A 21,237-nucleotide genomic window follows, 5' to 3' on the forward strand; every position below is an offset into this window, starting at 1 on the left:
ATATAAACGATTATGTCAACAAAATTGCCTAGCAGAACTTGAATAACTTCAACGTAATCACGTAATCGAAACCGTGTATGCATTTTGATTTCTTCTTTCCCCCCGCTCGTAACTAGAACGTAACAAATTATATAGTAGATCCTAATACTGCTTTTCCCAGGAGTATAGTGTCCGCTTTATTTAATTCAGAAAACTGGCATAAAATAATTACGTAACACATGTGCAAGTGCTTTTCCTCCTTCTTCAACCTTCAACGAGGCTGTCCAACAAAATCTACTAACAATTAACAAAAGAAAAAACAACGCTTTCGTACAATTACTCTAAAACCATGAAAGAATTCAATGCTTCAAATATTCCGATGCAACAACGTTACAGCCAAAGAATTTAGTGCCTGAGGCATAAAATGTTTTACAATTTATTCACCGTCTGAACAAAAGATTCGTGTCTGCTACGTGGTTTTTTTTTTTAAATCACCCGATAAAAGCACCCAGCCTGTTACGTAATGCTTTTTATGCAAGAACGATCTCCTGTGTATACATATACATATAATTGTATATATGCACACAGTATATACATACATGTATATATATGTATACGGTACTGTACTTAGCTTCGCGTTTAAAAAGGCTAGAGAATAATTTCGATAAGTCTGCTACTGTTATGCACCTAAACGTAAAGTCGGAACAAGTGATTAGAATAATGTGAGGCCCTACGGTAGTCCCTATCTGCGATATCTCAATTGTAACACCGAGAAACGAAACACCTCTCGATTTCTCTCTTCCGCGATTTTTTCTATTCATTCCCCTTTTTTCGTTTAATAATAATCATCATCATCGCCATCATCATCATCATCATCGTCGTCGTAGTCGTAGTCATCATCATCATCATTATGATCATCATCATCATCATCATCATCATTCTCGTCGATTATACTACTGGAATGACGTTGTTTCTCTCGTATCGATCAATAATTTACAAAATCGCCAATAAAGCAACAACGCGCGATCACAGAATAAACATACGCACACAAATCGATCGCGAAACGCATAGGGAAAAAATAATGATCGGCGCGCGGATGAAATGGAATTGTTCGCGGCAATTATCACACCAAATATATAAAAATATATCCGCACATTATATTACGCGTGGCAAAACGGCTGGTACAGAATTTCTTTTTTTCTTTTTTTTTTTTTCGTCGCAACTGAACAGCTTCGAATCGTAATCACGCGCCTGATTAATCGTCTCACTTTGTCTCTCTTCTATCCAGTCTTAAATTTCGTAACGCGTCACACGGCGTTCCTTTTTTACCCTCTTTTAACGCAATCGCCTTCGTTGCAACCAACAATGTTTTCTCTGCTGCCTTTCACCTTTGTCTTTAGTTAGTTTAACGTAATACATTTTACCTCGGTTTATTTTAATTAATTCTTGTATGTATAGAAAATAAATATACCTCTATTAAAATCTTTTAAATAAATAGTCAACAATGTGCGCAGGAAAGTACCATGGAATTTCGCGAAATATCTCCGGTCGCCTCATCCTTGACACGAACGATCTATAAAAATCATGTTTACGTGAAAGAAAGTATTAATACATGGCGAACTCTTGACGTCTATTGACAATATCCTTTTTTACAGCATCGTCAAGTCGACGGAAGTGCGTTAGCACTTTGTAAGGATCCAGTTTTAAAAGAAAGATCCACATAAAATGCGTAGAAAACGATATTATCGACGGAAATCAAAATTTCGTAATGTACAAATACTTTCTTTCTACCATTTCATGTACCCCTTTGCTGATAAAAATGATCTAACTCTTTAAACGATAAATAAAAAGTAATGCGAGTCGGTTGATCATGAAGGTACATGTATCTGTTGCAGTTAAAAACCGAATTCCGTCAAAACCCCCATAGTCCTAGCTCGTACTAATTTTAATAAATATCTTCCGTTAATTATCTATTCACTTTTACCAGTCAATTCTAGAATTAACAATATGCTGTTGATTAAAATTAATTAATACTGAGAAAAGGTGTTCATAGCTCAATGTTTCCTGTAATCGGATTAGTACAGTGTCTACTGTATTTAGGGACTAACATACATAGTTATATTTTAGCTAATGTACGAGTAATCAAAACCCAACACTGAAATGTGTCATATCTTCTCAAATAAAATGCATGGTAAACTTGATCATTGGTCTCAAATAATAATTATGACTAGAGTTTTTGGTATTTGAAGAATAGCACAATGGACTTAACAGTGGGTGAAAATATATAAAACTAGTAATGAATAAGTATCGATTAATTGAAAGATTTCTGGATAATACTGACATCATAAAAACGCAGATGGTTATTTCTAGAATTAGCAAACGGAATTAGAGCTAGTAACGACAAGAAATGTTTGATTAAAACAGTTCTGACTTGTTAGGTCGGTTATTGACGGATTTCGGGATCTAACTGAGCGACACACGGATAACAGCCTGTTGTTACATTCTACGTGTAGTAAGTAGCACACAAAATCAAAAGGGAACAAATAAATGTGCACCCAAACGATGGTCTCCACTCGGTGCGTGTATCTCAACGAAAAGGGAAAGATACAGCAAGAAAAGCAGAAATTACTTTTCGCGCCACCTGTTACCCGATATAGTAACTATACAGTTAAATATCTCGTTATAAAATTGTTAGCAGCGAACTGAAAGCGGAAAGCATGAGGAGATGCTCGAGTAAGATACTTTTTGTTACTTTGTTTTGTACGAAGACAGACACAGTTCGGTATAGCAACAAAGCACCGTACAGTTGTTTCGTTGGTGGTACGACACAGTAATCTCAGTTTTTTTTTTATTTTTTTTTTTTAAGTCACTTCTATACAACTATGTACGTCTTTTTTTTATAGAATTTTCATGACACATTTAAGAAACGACGACTCAACCGTTAAAAAGTGTTACTCGTATAGTTTCTCTCTGTCCTTTATACAGGTAGTATTAAATTCAGAATCGATTGAACAGTGGTTACAGTTACAAGTCCACTTTTCAAGATACCGTTCAAACGCTCGGACACTATGTCTTTTTCATGTTCGTCCACTGGAATATTGTTGTATACGTAACTGGTCTTATCTTCAGTCAAGGCACGAGTCTTGAATCGGGCCTTGCCAAGTCTTTGTCGACGCTTTAACAATCTACTCGGTTATAATTAGTGAACCATTTACACTATTACTGAGTTAGGTGCAAACCCTGAACCCAATCACCACCAGTTTGTTTGACCGGCCTCGTATGAGAGCACTTAGCACAGCAGCTTTTTTTGTGAACGTGATACTTGAGCAACAATGAATTAATTCAAATTTCTTTTCTACGAATGAGAATAGCGCAAAACAGAATAAAACATGATTTAACCCTTCCAGTGGCCAGCAATTGTTTTGAGAACTACTTGAGTCGATTATCTGCTGCAACAATTATTCAACTAGAAATTTGTAGTCATTGTGTTACTAGTATATAAAGAATAGATCTTGATAATTCAGTATGATACTTTCGTCCTAGTTCTATATCTTATTATACCACAATTTAGTATATCAATATGATTTTCTCTTATAAAACTCTGTTTCCTGGAAAATCATGATTTCTTCAGTCGGCTAATGTTGCAGCAAACAAGGGATACTTTCTTCATTGCTGTACCTTAGAGGCAAATTGATTCAAAATATCTCTTCAAGATAGAATTTTGTTATAGTCATCGCCACTGACTACATAAAATTACCAAATTACATAAAATATTATCCATCGGATAAATACCCTATCAAACTAAATAAAAATTTTATCAATAATTCAATAACATTATTGATAAAATCAATATTATTTACAAATATAATATGTATTTCAGTAAAATACAATTTTATGATGATAAAAATGATTAAAGAATTGTTTGAATCAATCTGCCCCCACGATACAGCCTCCTTAATCGTTCCAACGATCTTAATTTTACGTTCGTTCAAAATTTCGTATTAACCATCTGTCTTTTCAACAAAGTTGGTTCTGCAAGCTGTGCACGCATCACTGAAAGGGTCTCGATGAGGAAGATCGAAAACCGCTGCTGTAACAGAGCCACCCTACGAATGCACCAAGCACTACCGGTCATCATTGCTCGTTTTAATGGCCGCTGATAAGTTTACGATTAAATATAGTAAAAGAGAATGGTGAGTACACGGTACGATAGAAGTACAGTACTTAACAAAGCGATGCGTCGGTTACATCGTTAGGTTTTTCGTTAATTATTCTCTCTGTCACTCTCTCGTTCTCTCTCACTCTCTCTTTCTCTCTCTCTCTCGTTCTCTCTCTTTCTTCCGTATTTCAGCTGTTGCTTCTGCCTGCGCGTAACGCAGGTCAGATTAGACCACACATGCTGAAAAGACACCCATCACACGTCAACCAATGTCCCCGCCGTAGTCCTGACCATTTAGCAGATTACGGTTGTAAATGGCAGCCCTGTAACTGTACCTATTTATGGCAGGCCGTTCCGGGACTGGCGGTGGGACCAACGCCACGTCCGAGTTCAGCAGGGCCCCGCTTCCTTCGTCCACCTCGCCTATACAGCTCTCCACCAGCAACGGCTCCACCTCGGCGAACGCCAGCCTCGACCGTAACAGGTACGCGTACGTCTTATACCTCTTCAGCTAAAACAACGGTACGAGAGCAATTTAGAAAATTAGAAAGATCGATACCGTCTAACGTCAGATGCTTTCAATGTTTTCTGAAAGGTTCTAAAGATCTGTACCTTCTTTCTATACCTGTTTGGAAAAGCTCTCAACTAATCCAACACTTAAGACTATAGTAGAACCTCCGTCGTACGAGCTAATGGGAAGATGAAAATGTTACAAAGTTGCAAAGTACAAAGTTGGTAATGTAGTGAGTAAAGTTTTCATGAGCATAGCGAATTTATTGGTATAATTATATTTATACCTTGGACTTTCCGAGGCATTCGTGAAGTTTTATATTAGCATCGTTTCAATTAGTTTTAGAGAAGTAATTTCAATAAATTAGAGGAAATATACTGTTGTTCTAGTATCAGGAATTTTTATCTTACTTTTTTTAATTATCATTTCCTCAAGTAGTATAGAGATCTTGTAGCGAATATTTTCAAGTATTTGATCTATGTCTCAATTTAAAAATGGTGTCGAACATTTAAGTTATATAAGTAGTTAAAAACGAACAAGCATAAAACGCTTGTCCTTTCCTCATCAAACGTTGAATAAATAGCCGCGATTCAGTGAAAACAGAGTTCACGGTGGATAAGATACGCGACAGAATTTTATTCCATACTAATTAGGTTCTACGCTTCACTTACTGAAATATCTCTTCCAATCCAGTGGACTAAATCTACTTAAAGAAAAGAATACTTATACTCTTTGAACCTTTAACAGCAAAACTGCTAAACAATCGCAGAAACTTCCTAAAAATGAATTGTAATGAAACAAATGGAGAACGTCGGTGTTTTTCAGTAGTCGTTACCTCGTGATGTAAGTAGGCATCCTTCTCCTTATAATTCTGTACAGTGAGTGCCTTAGCTCCCCTCTCGGGCGGGTGTCGTCTGTGCTCCTCCAGTTCAGCCTCCAATTTGCTCACCCTCTCCTCATGGTCCCGTAACTGTTCTCTCTACCAACACGTGAAAAAAAATCCAACAAACCGTCATTCATCGCGCAACCCCCGACCAATAGATGAAAGAAAGATCGTGTAACAGTATCTCTAGATTTCTACTTTGTTCTTGTTTAACTGGCATTTCGAAATATGCATTTTGTACGCTACACTCTGCACGACGGTTACGAATTCTGGCGTCCAGAATATCTAGAGAACGGAGTTCGCTTCGGGGATAGTGGAGGAAGGCTTGCAAATAAAGAAACAACGAAGACAGATTATATTCGTTTGCGTAAACGGGGCAAAAGAGGCCGTCTTTCTTAAAGGGCCCATATTGTACAACTAGCGATGGACTTGGGGTCGACTGGATTGCTTCAAAATCTCCATTACAAATTTCCAAAAGCTTAGAAATGTTCGAGCGCTTGTCTTTAAATTTAATAACAGTTATATGAGTTAAATAGAAGAAATGATTGCATAGGGACTGGTATCGCCATTATCAGGCTATGTGCTGGCAATGCAGAATAGTGTAATGGAGGAAAGTGAGGAGATACACCAAATAGAATTCTCTCTCTTCATTCCGTACGTGTGAAACTTCTACTTGGCCTTCTACATAAAGTAGGGCTCTCTCCAACTGTATAATCGTAACAATATCGCACAAATGTATCGATTTGAAGCAACTTAGTTGAGATCCTGAATCCATCCCTAGCTGTACGAGTGGTCGTAACGTATGTGGGCCACTTTAATTCCACCTTGTCTCGCGAACACTACTCACAGGACATAATTTCGTATGGCTGCACGGAAGCAGGGGTCTCTGGAACTTTCGCTGCGAGCCCACCGCGCCTGCTAACGGCTGGCAAGAAAAACTGGCGCACACGAAGTTGATCGTGTCGATCCACGACTGCAGTTCTTTGGAATCGCTGAAAATTCAACTCGACGTTAACAGAAATCATCAACGATCGCTATTTCAAATGGGTAGCTGCAAAAACGAGAGGGGCCATCCATTTAATTGAATGAAAAAAAATATTTTGATAGAAAAATTATACTGAAATACTTTTCTAATGGAAAAAAATGGCGATCTTACTCTAGCTAATCTATAACATAAAAGTATACATATGTAGTGTAAATGGCATTCATTAAAAATTCATAGCAAAGTGCGTTTTCATTTACCCAACAAAAGTTTTACTTTTTACGACGCGATATACCCGCTTCAATTTCCGACGCGATACGATAAGAGGCGTGGGCTACCGATGAATTACGTGGCACGAAATGTGATAACTTCGTTTCAATCCGTATTGTAGAAAAACGTAAAACACTGCATGCAATCTTAGATTGGTCACGTCACCGGCTAACGTCGTTACTCGATACGACATGGTTTAGAGACCGGGCGTATATTATTTTCTGCACATTTCGCTATTGTAAGGCACGCGAGGAGGCTCGCGATGATAATTACCTCGTTTGGAAGAGATACTCTGCTTGATCGGCAGTCTGTAACCTGAAGACGTGTTCCTTCTTCGTGTAATCGGACGCTTTGGTGGCTAACGCGTGGTGTATGCGTATCGCGTTGTGCAAACTATCATTACGGAAGCCATGCTCGTCTTTGTGCAAATATAATACAAGTTCCCTCAATGTACAATAATACATCTTCCAGCCGCGCTTTCCAAACGGAGCTGAAACGAATGATAACGAGAGCGATGAATATACAACGAATACAAAACTAGAAAAACGCTTGTTATATCTTATAAATGTATCCAAATGTATCCTGTCACTTTGAAAGAAATTCCCAAGAATACAAAGTAAGTTATTTTACATCTGGTTGAATGATTGATAATTCATTCGACCGATTTATTTCCTATTATGCAACACGTCCCATCAAACTGCACACGAATACCTACTTAATTGCACTCTTTTGTGCACAGCTTATTTCTGATTATGCCTAGTCGTATCATATGCAAATATGTAAATTAAATTCAGAGGACGGCCGCATAGCGACGTTACAGCTAACGCAAATTAAGCTTGCTACACACATTATTATGTAACGTTAACGTTTGATAATTAAGTTTATTAATAGAGAAGTTAACCGGTTTGTTTTCTTTGACTATAGAAAAAGAACGGTATAAGAAACGGCTGACTGTTGTAAAGATACGGTATCGAAGATAAACAAGCGCGTTACTTTTCTTCCCATTGGAATCGTAGCAGCATTTCCGCATAACGTATCCCTTCTTGAACTCCGCGGCACCCGTAATATTTGGCACGTCGAGAAACGGATTTCCGGTGGCGGATATCGCTGGCCCGTCACCCTGTTGGATCGCCTGGTTCGCAGTTTCATCCCCCTCCACGTCCCTGGACGAGAACGGAGAACAAATTCGATCGCATCAGCATAGCCGAGCGAGGCGATAACAAAAATTCAATCATCGTTAAAGAGAACTCGATTAAACTCACAAGGCCCACGCCAAGGGGTACGATTTGATGGCATTGTAAAGCTGCTTCAGCACCTCTCTTGGGAAGTTATCGCCGTCGTTCAGTTCGGAGAGGTTCTCGATAAATTCGTTACACGACATCTTCCTGCCGACATTTTGACCGTGCAGGTCTGTATTGAGCAGCATTATAGCGCAAGTTAAGGTATGAACAGCGTCTGAAATAATGGAATAGAAAGTAACGATGAGTAAGTGTCGCGCGGGCATCGACTCGCCGGTCAATTTTCGTTTAACCAGGCGTCTGAAACGAAAACGGCGTACAGAAACGGAAGTTTACCCTGAGAATTGAAAGCGCCCGGGTTGCAATCGAGAAATCTCTTGGAGAAATGTACAAGAACCCTCTCTCTCTCCTGGGTCTCCCCCGTCAAAGAGAACTGGGCAAGGAACTTTCTTAGAGCCACGTCCAGCGTGTCCCGTTCAAAGTTGAAGTATCTCAAGTATTCTTCGGCTACCGCTCTACTAAAGTCGTTGCTGGAACAATATGGCGGAGCGACGCGTTAGAGGTAACCACGCGAACAATTACGTGCACGAAGGGGCCGAAGAAACATGGGATTTCAGTAACAGAGGTGTTCGTAGAGACGAGATGCGTTGAACATCGTAATCTCGACGAATGCTCCAACAGTTTTCGATAGCCAGAGTTAACAGAGTTGTGCGTACTTTTTGCTAAGGTGTCTAGAGACGTCAGACTTTTTGAAGCCGTCCAAGGAGTACAGCCTTTTGGCCAGCCGGACGGCCGATGGCAGGTCCACCGCCTTTGGACTGAAGTGAAAGCTGTGCAAGCTTTCGATGTCGCTCTCCTCGTCAGCAGATTGCGGCGGCGACGCGCCACCGTGTTTCTCCTCGTAGTTCCCGATGTTCAGAGCCTCGTTTTCATCCTCGCTCTCTTTCAGTTCCTGAAAACCAACAGACAGTCTAAAGTACCCTCCTTCTCTCCCTTCGATATCACGCGCTTCTTAAACTTAAGGCAGTGGTTAGAACAGACCTAGCGCAGCGTTCTCCCAATAATCATGTTTCTCGAAAAAACGAAAAAAGATGACAGACGCGCGACAAAGGACATCACCGTAACAACTGAAACGATCGAGTCACACGGACGAAGGACAGAACGAGAATAGAAATGGCAAAGAATCTCCGCTCACCTGGAGAAGCGAACAGGATGAGAGGAAAGATGATAATTCGCACCTGATATCCAACGAACTCCGGCGTGACATTTCCAGGCGCGCTGTTCCCAGCGGGCCGTTGAGCAACGCTCTGGGCGGTGGACGTGGGCACCATTTCCGGATTGCTGAGATTCCCCCGTCGCCTGTTCTGTCTCGGGCTGGTGTTCCTGGCGACGACCGCGTCCTTGTCCGGCCCCTTCACCTGTATCACTATCCTGTGCTCGGTGTTCTCCTGCGGCTGGGCGTACGCGTTCCCAGCGGTGACGTTCGGCTGGGCCGCGACCGGCTTGAGCCGCCTCTGGGGTGGCTCGCTGGCTAGTATCGTCGAGTCACTGTCACTGGGATCACTGACCATCATGATATCGCGTGCACTGAGTATGTCCATAGTCTCCTCGTCGTTGTAGTCGGGACTGGACATGTTGCTGATCGCCTCTGACTGGCTTAGGTCGCCGTTGGTGGGATGAAGGCCGGACGCGGAGGATGTGGTGGTGGCCCCGTCGGCGGATGGGCCCAGGGCTGCCGCGGTGCCCGTGGGCACCGGGGGTGGGAACCTACGGGAGCCAGAATTGGAGGACATGACGGAGGACGAGACAGAGGTCGGGGAGGTGGGCGATAAGGATCTTTGGGGGCTGGTACCCTCCGTCGAGGAGCTACTCGATGTCGAGGACTGTGAGGAGCTACCGTTCTGGCAGCAAGAGGTTCGCTCGGAGGCCGACGGCGAGCTGACAGGCGCGTTGTACGTCCAGACGATCCGCTCGCTGGACAGGCCCTGGCCGCTGTCGGGCCTGGTGTCCAACAGGGTGTTCAGGCTGGACGTGACGTCGTCGTCAATGTCAATGTCCACCGCGCTCATCGAGGGGTCCTTTTGGAATTGCAAGTGATCCTCGGAGCGCGACGTACGCACGAAACCGGACGAGTAACCGAAACTAGCGGCGTTCTGTTTGCCGGTATCGCTCTGCCCGGGGCCGCACTGGCCGCTCTCACGTTTGCTGATCCCGACCGGCGAGGTGCTGGCCGAGTTCGAGCCGGTACACTTGTAAGCACGGTGATGGCCCAGCATCTCGTTAGGACTGGTGGGTACCGAGTTATGATGGTGGTGATTGTGGTGATTATGGTGATGGTGGGTGTGATGATTGTTGTACCTCAGCGAGTCGACCTTCTTCTGGTGCTTCGGTAGCAGCCCGGTGCTCTGCTGCGTGCGTGACAGGTTCAGCATTAGGTCGCCGGTCATCATGTACGCTTCGAACCTGCGCCCGGTACCGGAAGTGTAAACGTGCGTCTCGATTACTTTTACTTTCTTTTCTCATCGTCGATTCCCTTGCTACTGAAATCGATCCGAATATACCTCCTTAGCCACCTACCTAGGCGTGTTCTTCTGCCTGGTGAACTTGTCGCCCGACAGTGGCTCCCATTGGGCGCGTTCCTCTTCTTTGAAGCTGTCCACCGGCGGGAGCAGCGCCTCCAGCTCGGACGAGCCGGACGCGTCGCTGTACGAGCCGTTGCTTCTGCTCGCATACTGTGTCGCGCCGGTTGGCTCCTGCGGCGAACCGCCAGGCAGTTCCGGCGTCCCTGGCTTCCGGGGCTCCGCGCCCTCGCCGTTCCCGGACGACACCGGCCGAGGATTATTCGCGAGCGTGGTCGCCTCGTGGGAGATCTTCGACGAGTCCGTCTCGTCGCAGCTCGGCTGCCCCGGTGACAACAGCCGTCGCACGTGCGCTTTTATCGCTGGATCTGGGGAAAACGACGTTCTCTATCTTATCTGCTGGCCTTCGCCGCGAGACTCTTCTTAGAGCGCGCGGCTCGAATTCGATTTAACGAGACCGGTACGGAACGATATTTTCAGAAAAATGTGGATAGACGGACGGATGGACGGATAGGTTGATAAGTATTTTTGTTTCGAGAGGGACGAAGGTTCCGAGGTTTCGAGAACTCGATTCGATGCGTTGTTTTCTTGGGACGTGGAAAATATTTAGCTTAGATAGGGGAGAGCAGAAAGATTTCCGTTTTTCGAGAGGAAATTGTATCGCAGATAAGACGCGACTGCAAAGTTGTGCGTTCTACGGGTGTACTTTTCGAGGAAAGGATGACCTCGCGATAATAAGAAAACGTTCCGGAGCACGTAGACCGCAACGGAACTTCAAAATTAGAACGCGAGTCACTCTGAATACGGGGCTCTCGCGAGCCACTCTTCAGGCACACCTTCTTTCTCTTTTACCTCGACTTCGAAAGGCTTTTACGTTTTTTTTAAATTGTAGATCTATTAAACGCGACGCCCCATTTTTGTGCCACCATTTTCTGAATATTCTACGTTTATACGATCCTCGATCTTCCTCCGAACGAGTGCAGCGTTTCAAGAAACGATAAAATAAACGTATAAACGCAGAGGAACAAGCCTCGCGGAGGAGCAAAATTTCCTAATAATCATCTCTTTTTATTCGCTCTAAAAGTTCTTAAAAAGAACGACAATTTCAAACTTCAAACTTCTCCGTTCGCCATCCTAGTCACTGGCTATATATTCTACACATTAAACACGCCTAGTTCCAGCTTCTATTTTTGCAAAACCGCGCAGAGATCGTTTATCCGTTGATAAACCAGACCAAAAAACAACAGAGATCGTTATATCGCTGAATGTAAAACCTACCAAAACGGTCGAGAAGACGTTAATACGTTGCACGAGAACAGCGATCCATTTTTAAGAACACCCCACCAGTTCGCACAACAGTCACACTCGGAAACGACGCTTCCCCTACATTTTTCTGAACAATTAATCCACAGCATCACGGTCAGAGTATCATCACGCACAAGCGGAGGGTCTCAACACGGATTACTCAGCGGCTCGCGAGGCTCGTGGAGGCGAAACGACTTGGCGCAGCGGCACGAACAATCTCAGTTAGGAGCAACTTCGCCGACTTCTCCCTGAACTGCCTCGTCAAAGCTCGATCCCCGGCGTATTTCCAGCGCGTTGCAATAAGGGAGGCGGCAAACTGGGACGGGGCTTCCGGGCGACGCGCGAATAGTGGCCCCTGATTAAAAAGCCGCCGCGGCTATTTCGTTCTCCGTTCCGCGGTGGGAATTAATCGGGAGCGCGGCGCGGACCGCCTCGAAGAGCGTCGAGCTACGACGGTGGAGCGCGCGCGGCTGCTGCTGCTGCTGCTGCTCCTCTCTCTCCCTTCCGGGAGAAGCGGGACCATCCCCCGAGGAGGGTGGAAACACGCGCGGAGGAACTTCCGATTCGCTTGGGGGTGGGTGGCCGCTCGAGGATACGATTTACGAGCGACTTTCTTTGCGTAAATTAAAGTTGTTTTCGGTGCGAAAGGAAATTCTATTTTGCAGCTCAACGTTTCAACGGCTGCTCTGTGTTTTATTCATCTTTTTATGTTTACCCGCTCTTATTTTATTTCGCATACCAACGAGGAATTAAAATTCATCTCTCTGGAATGTTATCGAAGCTTGCTACAGAAACTGGCTATACGATTGTACTTCGACCAAGTTTATAACGCGCTGTTCTATTTTATAATGGAAAGATTCGAATGCGTTTAGTGCCTACGAAGAGGACTGGTTTCTGGAAAGGTCGCGGGGTGACGTACGCGTACCCGACTTCCACCAAATCCAATCTGAGGCTGCTAGCGAAAAGTAGAGGTTGATTGGGAATTGCAGCGTCCTCGGGAATAACGCGACTACGCCCACGTCTCGGCGTTGTTCGACGACACTGGCGGCTGTCGTCTCGCATTTACACAGCCCGGCGACGAAAGCGAGTCGGCTCGGTAGAGAACGAGTTTATGGTCCGTCGACGAGGAACGCAATATCCAGTCGGGGTCTGGGCTGCATCCGAGGGCCGGCGTCCCCTTAAAACGGGACGCGATGGATGTTTCTGGGCTACGCGTTTGTTAACGGCGCTGTTTGACACTGAGGGATGGTTTGTTTTTGCGGCGGAGTAAACGGTGAACATTGTCGACGGCGAAACTATGTACAGCGCGGGCGAAGATTGAGGATGCTCCGGGTTCCGGTGGTTATTGCTGCCCTCGCGAAGAACGGGGTCTGATGAATTCCCGTGGAAACAGACGTTATGATAGCACGGTCGAAGGCTGCGCTTTATCTTCCTCGCGATACTTTAATTACCCGAGAGCCAGGATCTTTCGTTCCGCTAATGGAAGTTGCGAGGCGATGCTGTCCGGAGAATATGGATTTTTCAATTCAACTTAATTCAGCGCGAGAAATTGCAAGAGAGAGAGAGAGAGAGAGAGCAAAACAATCGAATCTTTCACTGAACACCACTTAACACAACAAATCCTGAACGTGTACGTGGACAATAATAATCGATCTCGCATCGCACCGATCAGAGAGCGATCAAAACAGAAAACTGAAACGGCGGCTGATGAATCGAGAATCGTTAAAGATTAATTCCCATTCGACGGGTGGCGCGTCGCTCCCCTCGAAAGGAGTAAAAGGGAAACGGTGATCGGGAGAAACACGCGATTCTCGGATCCATCCGGCAGTCGAATCAGGTTCTCTCCCTGGACGTCCTCGCGTCGTCCCGCAGACCGTGAGCAATCAATGAGTCACTCTGATAGAAAATCGTTTGTTACCCGAGCGCGTCGTTTGATCGTTGGCTCGTGCGCTTAATTACCTGCCCTCGGCGCTCTCCCCTTTTTTTTCTTTCCACCTCCCCCTCCGCGCCTCCACCATTCTTTTTTTAATCCTTTGCTTCCTGCTCGCGCGTGGAGGCACGCGTGAGGACGGGGCGCGTACAACAGCCGGGCGTCGTCGTCGTCGTCGTTGCTGTGTCGAAGAGGAAGGCGCGCAGACACCGTGTCGAGGGCGGCGCGCGTGAAAGACCGATCGGCCGCCCTTCCACGTCGGTTATTACCGCGTATGTAATTCTATTATTACGACCAGGTTCAAGAGCGCCTGTACGCGCGTTGCATCGGGGGTTCTATCATTAGATCGCGATGGAGTTCACTCACCAGCGGACGTTCGAGAACCTGCCCGCGCCTCCTTCCCTTGGGCCTCTTCTTGCGTCCTCGAATCGCTCTCGAGGCTTCGCGGTGACGTTTCGAACACGTGGAACGCGTGGAGGAGCTGCTTTCTAAATAGAAAGCTGGACCTCGCTAAGTCAGCTGGTAACGGGGTTGCCCTCTTAATTGGGCGCGCGACTGCTGCTGGGATTCAGAATGGTGGAGGGGCGAGTTTGGTGGTGGTTTTTTTTTCTCTTCTGGTTTTTCTTCGTTGTTAACTGGTGCGAGTGAATTAGAAGGGATTAATAATAGTTAGAAATTGGAGTTGACGATGTATGTCGAGTGATATTTGCAATAATTTTCAACGAAAGATCAAAGGAAACGCTAATTATAGTAATTATAGGATAATTGTAGTACGGTCTGGCAATCAAACTTGACTTACGTTCAATTAATTATCACTCTCCTCATTATTTAACGATTTCCTACGTCCACCGTTGGAAACAAAAAAATCGCCATTGTACAACCGTGTTGCAGCCTAATTACATCGCAAGACTAATTTACCAGAGAAATTTACTATTAACACAACACGTCTAATCGGATTCTCGTTATTTTCTACTTTCACTGTTAAAATCAAATTCGATCTTATCGACCATAGAACGCAGCTCATTTATGCCGCATACAATTTAGTAACTTTGTCACTGATACCAATACACGACGTCCAATCAAATTCGTATTGTTTAACGATTTCATCCAGCCAACATTAAACGCAAAATCGATCTTGGTTAACGTTATTATGGTTGAACAATGGTGCGGACTAACAATCTGAAATCCATCGCCAGTACGACCCATAGCGAATTACGTTCCCATTTATCCAACAATTCCCTACGTTCGCTGTTAAAAACAAAACCAGCGTTATCACCCACGCCGCAGCCTAATTGCACCGTGCTGCGCCCGACCGTTCAATCACTTTAATACCCGCATTACAGTTATCAATTAACATCATCCTACTAATCAAACGCACCTCTAATAACAGTATTACGCGCAATCACACGTCCAGCCAGCGCGATACGTCTCGTTCGGATAGGTGCAAGTTTGTTACCTCGACCTCGTTTCAGCGAGTCGAATCACTTAAATCTCCGTAGCTCGAATTCGAGTAACTTGCCTGGCAATTTTGAGTTCGTACAAATTGAACTACTCTGTCTTGCTATCATCTCAATTAGAGTAACTGGACTTCGAGTAATCGATTTTCGTTTCTTACGGTTATACAGAAATAACTGGTATATATAACAACTTGGCTCAGAATTTATATTCGAGTGAAGTGGAATAATGAATTCGCATCAGACAAGTACCGTCGAGTAATACAAATTGAAGACAAACGTAGGGAGTTGAAACTGAGCCTCGAGTCGATCAAATGGCAAGTACGAACCGACGAAGTGCTTTCGAACCACTTGGATCGAGCGACTATTCTCGAAAGCCTCTATCCGGCAATTTTTCTCTCCGCTTTTGCGGCATCGTTCAATTTCCTCGGGCAGGATTAAACTGTCACAAGCTAAACCGCGCGATTAGCCAGCTGGAGGAACGCGCAGTTTGTAGGAAAGACGGCTCCGACGCGGAGAGAAAACCGAGGAAAAAAGAGTTTGATTGTGATTCGAATCTGGCATTGTGTCATTAAATTACCTGGCTGCGGGGAGTCATTAATCAACCCAGGCGACACGCTGCAATTAGCCAGCCTTTTAAAAGAGGATGGAAAGCCTGGCGATTAGAGGCACGCTCGATTCCTTCCATGTCTCCCTCTCTCTCTCTCTCTCTCTCTCTCTCTCTCTCTCTCTCTCTCTCTCTCTCTCTCTCTGTTTGCGTTTAATTTGTCGACCATCGAGTGGCCAGAAAACGAACTCGAAACGAGCGTGTCGACGTTTCAAAATTTATTAAAAACTTCCAAATAGTCTGATATGATTTTTCAATATTGCAATGCGACATATTTTCGTCGTGCACCATGAAAAATCTTTAATTAAATGAAACACGTAAATTAATATATTTCTATTCCTGTCTTCCATGCTCCAGAATTATTGTTCAAGAATTAAGGCTGCTCCTTAGACAATTTATTTTAATTATATGTATGTGCACTCAGAGTGAGAATTATTTTGAACAATTTCTACGAACAGCAAGTGACGTTAATTTTAAAAGTCTCGCACTATCTATTCCATAATCAATCGAGCGACCGTCTGATTATTTTCAACGACTGCAATTCCCCATTAATCACCGTTTAATTCGCGGACTACGATTAGCCGCGGCGACGATCTTGATCGTACGTGCCTTCTGCGTGGAATGGCAACGAGCCTGATCGGTTGCGACTGATCCTCGCTCGGCTCGTTTGGAATTTTTGCTAACGATGAAATTGGCCGTGCACCACCCGGGTACGTTCGCGTTTAACGCAGCTTTTGAATCGATATCGTCGCTTTCCCCGTCGCGGCGCCGCGAATCCCTTTCGTACACAAGTGAGAAAAGCCAATTAGCCGACGTTCGGTCACTGAACGCTGCCAGAGGAAAGTCGATTAGCAAACCGACAATCAATAGCATGTTAACTACGCCAGGGAGCAGTATCGCGAGCCTCGAACAACGGCCCTCTGTATTCCATTGTTTACTGCTCGGAATCCAGGCTATTTATGTTTTTTCTATCAGGAATTTGGCCGTTTTTCCTGGAAAATCGAATCGCTGCTTTTCCCACGCGATCGAAATATCGACTTCAGAAACGGCTTTCAGTTTGATAATGGCTCGAACGCAACATGGTTCGAATTTTAATAAAACACTAACAATTGTCGGAAAATCTGTTTTGCAAACTCTCTCTCGTGCAAATCGAGGTGGAATTTATAAGTTAGAAGATTAACCGCGAGTGTCTTTTTCTAAAGATTTAATTGAAATGGAATACTAATTGGAAGTCCATCGGATTACCATTAAATAAGCTCACCCAATTAGCTCCGCGGTCGATACAGATCGGTTAAATCGAAAATAATTCAAATTTCCCCACGGATTTCCCAACGAATCGTGCTCGACTCGGAATAAGCCAATAGATTCGTCTCCTCGAGCGAATTCCTTCCGCTGCTCGGCTGGCCGGCTCGCGTCGCGCTCAGATTAGACTATCGAAGAGGCTTTTCCTATCGCGCGGTGAATGGACGTGGCAATCGTCGAACAGGGTCATCAGGTTGTCCGACGCGGACTTCATTAGCCAGCGCAGCCTGGCCAGCTTCGAATGAATTCAAGGTGCGCGTGCGTTGATAACGATAATCCGGTGTAAATCGGCCGAACACGAGGGGTGCACTGTGATGTAACATCGTATCTAGGCCCTCCTGGTAAGTTTACACAATGATTCCGCTCACGCAACGCGGCCAGCTGTCCGCCGATATTGCATGTTTCCTTATCTACCGCCTGATAGATCGATCTTGGCGACGATCTTCATCCACGGAGAATTGGGTGCCCTTTCAACCGGAAGGTTGGGCGCTCTTCGAGCGGAACTGACCCTTTTTTTACGTGTCGCGAGGGTTGATTCGATAACGGTTCGTTTGAGATACGAACGTTATCTCGGCCAATATTATTCGTTGCGATGGAGGCAATCACAGTTTTGATGTTTACAATTCTTAGAAAAGTGGAATATTTTTAATTGCTACGATCCTTGTGATTCGTGGCTGGCGAATGAATATTAAATAATCCCATGGAACAATTATTAAATATGATCGCTCTGGTTATAGTTAACGCGTTCTCGATCCGATGTAATGCAATTCGGCGGATCCGTGAAGTGCAATTTAACGAATCGATATCGACGCGATATAATGGAACTTTTACGCAGCGGTGCGTAATCACTTCGATAGGAAGGTAATGATAAAATGCAATTAGATAAGAGTATTAAACTTGGTACGACGTGAAATACGCAACTGCTGAAATTGGAAGCTACTCCATGGAAAGATCGAGTAACACCTGTATACACACGCGACTCTAAACAAACGAAACAAACTAAAATTATCTCACCCATTATACAACGCGTTTCACAGAAAACAGACCACCTACGTATCGAAATAACGAACAACCCTCGACAAAAATACAAACAAATTTCCCACGCGTCTCTAACTCCTCCGTTTCTTAAAACTATTGTCCAATGTTCACCGTGCATGCAGAAACGATTCAAGCAATTGTTCGTGGCATCTCACCTGAAATGACCACCTCCATCTTGGTCGTTATTATCATTCTCAGCGGAGTACGTATGCAACTCGCGTTTCACAGAAAACAGACCACCTATATATCGAAATAAGAACGAACAACCCTGGACAAAAATGCAAACAAATTTCCCACGCGTCTGTAACTTCTCTGTTTCTTAAAACTATTGTCCAATGTTCACCGTGCATACAGAAACGATTCAAGCAATTGTTCGTGGCATCTCACCTGAAATGACCACCTCCATCTTGGTCGTTATTATCATTCTCAGCGGAGTACGTATGCAACTCGCGTTTCACAGAAAACAGACCACCTATGTATCGAAATAACGAACAATCCTCGACAAAAATTACAAACAAATTTCCCACGCGTCTCTAACGCCTCCGTTTTTTAAAACTATTGTCCAATGTTCATCGTGCATGTAGAAACGATTCAAGCAATTGTGCGGGGCATCTCACCTGAAATGACCACCTCCATCTTGGTCGTTATTATCATTCTCAGCGGAGTACGTATGGAACTCGAACGGTACACAAAACAGCCGGCGCGCGCGTGCATACACGATGCAGATTACTCCATCCGCCGCGGAATACTGTCCGAATGCACTAGAATGACATCCCTCGACGAGAAAATTCCCACCTTACATTCACCGGGCGGCAGAACTTCCCGACGGCCCAAACACACCGGGCGCATTCCGTGCGCGCTTTCGCCCGCTGAGATCCGGCCGGGCGGAATGCGCGCGTTGCACCCTGGCGCTCCACGAATTCCGGACGATCGGAAAACCGGCCAAGAAGTCCGCCGCCCACGCGAGCCCGATTAAGCTTATCGATGGAACGCGAGTATCGCGGAGAACGCGGTCCACCGATATTTCTTTCGGCTCGCCGACCAGCCCCTACCCCGTTACCGTATCGAGCACTTTCACCGGTGAACGGCTCGGAGATCCTGCGAACGAAGACCCGCTTCACCGTCCGTTTGCTAATACGTGTGAGAACCATTGGAAATCGCGTGAAACTCTATTATAAACCAGTCGATTTTTAGCTGTACGATATTCGTTCATTTGAAAGTATCGTATGAGAGTATTTAGGGGTGGTTTTGGTTAGTACAGTGGACTCTGTGTTCCCTGTGAGATAATTCTGTTGGAACATTAGCGATTCTGTCGAAATATTTCTCAATGGCAGCTATGAAAGCTATACCATTGACACATTCGTGTCTAAATAAAGTAATGTAACTTTCTGATAATGATATAAGCGAGTTCGAACGAGAGTGTCTAAGAATAAGAAGTTCCAGGAAGAGAAGAAGGTTGAGATAATTGAATGAAAATGCTGCGATCGATATTCTCCGATTGGAATTGAAGAAACGAGAGGAATTTAAGAAGGGAGATGAAAACATCCCTTCTTCCGCTTCGCCCAGAAGACTCGAGCCTCTAGCCGGCTCGACGACGGTCTTTACGCGAATAAAGGAATCGTGTAGTCGCACTTCACTTACCCCTTCGCAGCTTCAGGGTGACGGGGTCCGACGAGAGCCGCAGACATTTCAGCACTGAAACACAAAACGGACGGGCCACCGTCAGAAAAGGCTCGTGGCGCGACAGGAAGGGCGAGAGGGACCGGAGAACGCCGCGGAAAGGCGCGCTGCCGCCCTCCCACGCGTGTTTGCCCGGCGAAATTTGCGAACGTTCAACGTTTCGCGGTTCTCGTAAGGGGCGGCTGCTGCTCTCATGGTCGGATGAACGGTAGAAACGAGCTCCTCCGGGCGAAAGGTACGGTTCCGGGGTCGCGATTTCGGTGAAAGGTTAATCGTCCCGGACGCGGGTTAATTCCAAGGCGAGCTGGGCGGAAAATTTCAATTGGCGGGGTTGTACAGTCTCAAGTAAAAGTCTCGAATCCTTACACATTCCGCGAGCAATTTAAAAGTTTGAAAAAGGAACCAAAAATAAAAAAGGTAACGAAAATAAGCATTTGCTAAAAATTACCTCCGCGAAACGAAATTACAGCGGATTTTATGAAACGTCGAAAGCTAAATGACTAATGGGCTCATCTAATTCCATTTCTCGTAATCCACCGCGCCTCTAATCAATACCAATTACTCTTATCACGCGCGGTTCCGCGAATAAATACTTTTTGCATGACGAATGGGACGCTTGACAGATCGGGAGGTTAAACTGGACTCGACCAGTGCGATGCCTCGCTTATGGTGAATCTAAAACGAACAAACCACGATATTCCCTTACGTATACGATTCTCCTTCGTATTGTCCAGCTCTATTTCGATGGCCATCCCGGGTCAGAGGATTTTCCGCCGATTCTACACGAGACCGGAAGCAGCCCTTAATCGCTCGGTTCGAAACAAAACACGACCACGACGAGTCGCAACGTCTACCGCGTGTCCAAATTTTTGTACGCGTCGATGCCACTCAAACGAACCATTAAGAACGACAATCGACTGACAATTCCTCTCTCTCTCAGTTCGTAACGATTTGATCGGCCGCTGTTAATGGCGTTCTTCGTCAAAGGTACGCTCGACGTATCTTGAGAGATAAAAAGGGGGGTGGAGAACGGGGTGAAATCCGCGAGTGGCGCAGAGGTGGGGCCGGATGGCGAGAGAACGAGTGCACTCGGTGTCGAATGTACATTATATCGCGTTGGGGGAAAGAGAAATGGAGATGGATGGATAGAGAAGCTAAAGCAGGTCGGTCTTCTTACCTTCTTTAGTACTGAATCGGTTGACATCGACTTCGTTCACCCTGAGTATGACGTCACCGGCCTCGACCTGCAAAACCAACAGACACCGTTTCTATGAAAACGCATTCTGCGGAACGTTCAATTGGTCAGGGATGACGGATTGC

General features: G+C 45.1%; 1 protein-coding gene across 3 annotated transcripts in view; it reads right to left on the bottom strand.

Moving 5' to 3' along the window:
- Nucleotides 1-844: 844 nt before the first annotated feature.
- Efa6 (Exchange factor for Arf 6) overlaps nucleotides 845-21,237 on the bottom strand; it is a 59,834-nt gene continuing 39,441 nt past the window's right edge. For 2 of the 3 annotated variants that reach the window (XM_076903615.1, XM_076903616.1), the window contains exons 2-14: nucleotides 21,095-21,161; nucleotides 19,879-19,932; nucleotides 10,600-10,969; nucleotides 9,261-10,485; nucleotides 8,739-8,974; nucleotides 8,359-8,552; nucleotides 8,047-8,239; nucleotides 7,778-7,947; nucleotides 7,058-7,274; nucleotides 6,380-6,524; nucleotides 5,485-5,628; nucleotides 4,474-4,649; nucleotides 845-1,552 (exon numbers count right to left, since the gene is read on the bottom strand). In XM_076903615.1, coding sequence (XP_076759730.1) covers nucleotides 1,456-1,552; nucleotides 4,474-4,649; nucleotides 5,485-5,628; nucleotides 6,380-6,524; nucleotides 7,058-7,274; nucleotides 7,778-7,947; nucleotides 8,047-8,239; nucleotides 8,359-8,552; nucleotides 8,739-8,974; nucleotides 9,261-10,485; nucleotides 10,600-10,969; nucleotides 19,879-19,932; nucleotides 21,095-21,161 — 3,288 coding nt within the window. In that variant the 3' untranslated portion in view covers nucleotides 845-1,455. The other variant, XM_076903617.1, reaches the window with a different exon arrangement.

The sequence above is a fragment of the Xylocopa sonorina genome, chromosome 10, assembly GCF_050948175.1.
Source record: "Xylocopa sonorina isolate GNS202 chromosome 10, iyXylSono1_principal, whole genome shotgun sequence".
In the NCBI taxonomy this organism is placed as follows: Eukaryota; Metazoa; Arthropoda; class Insecta; order Hymenoptera; family Apidae; genus Xylocopa; species Xylocopa sonorina.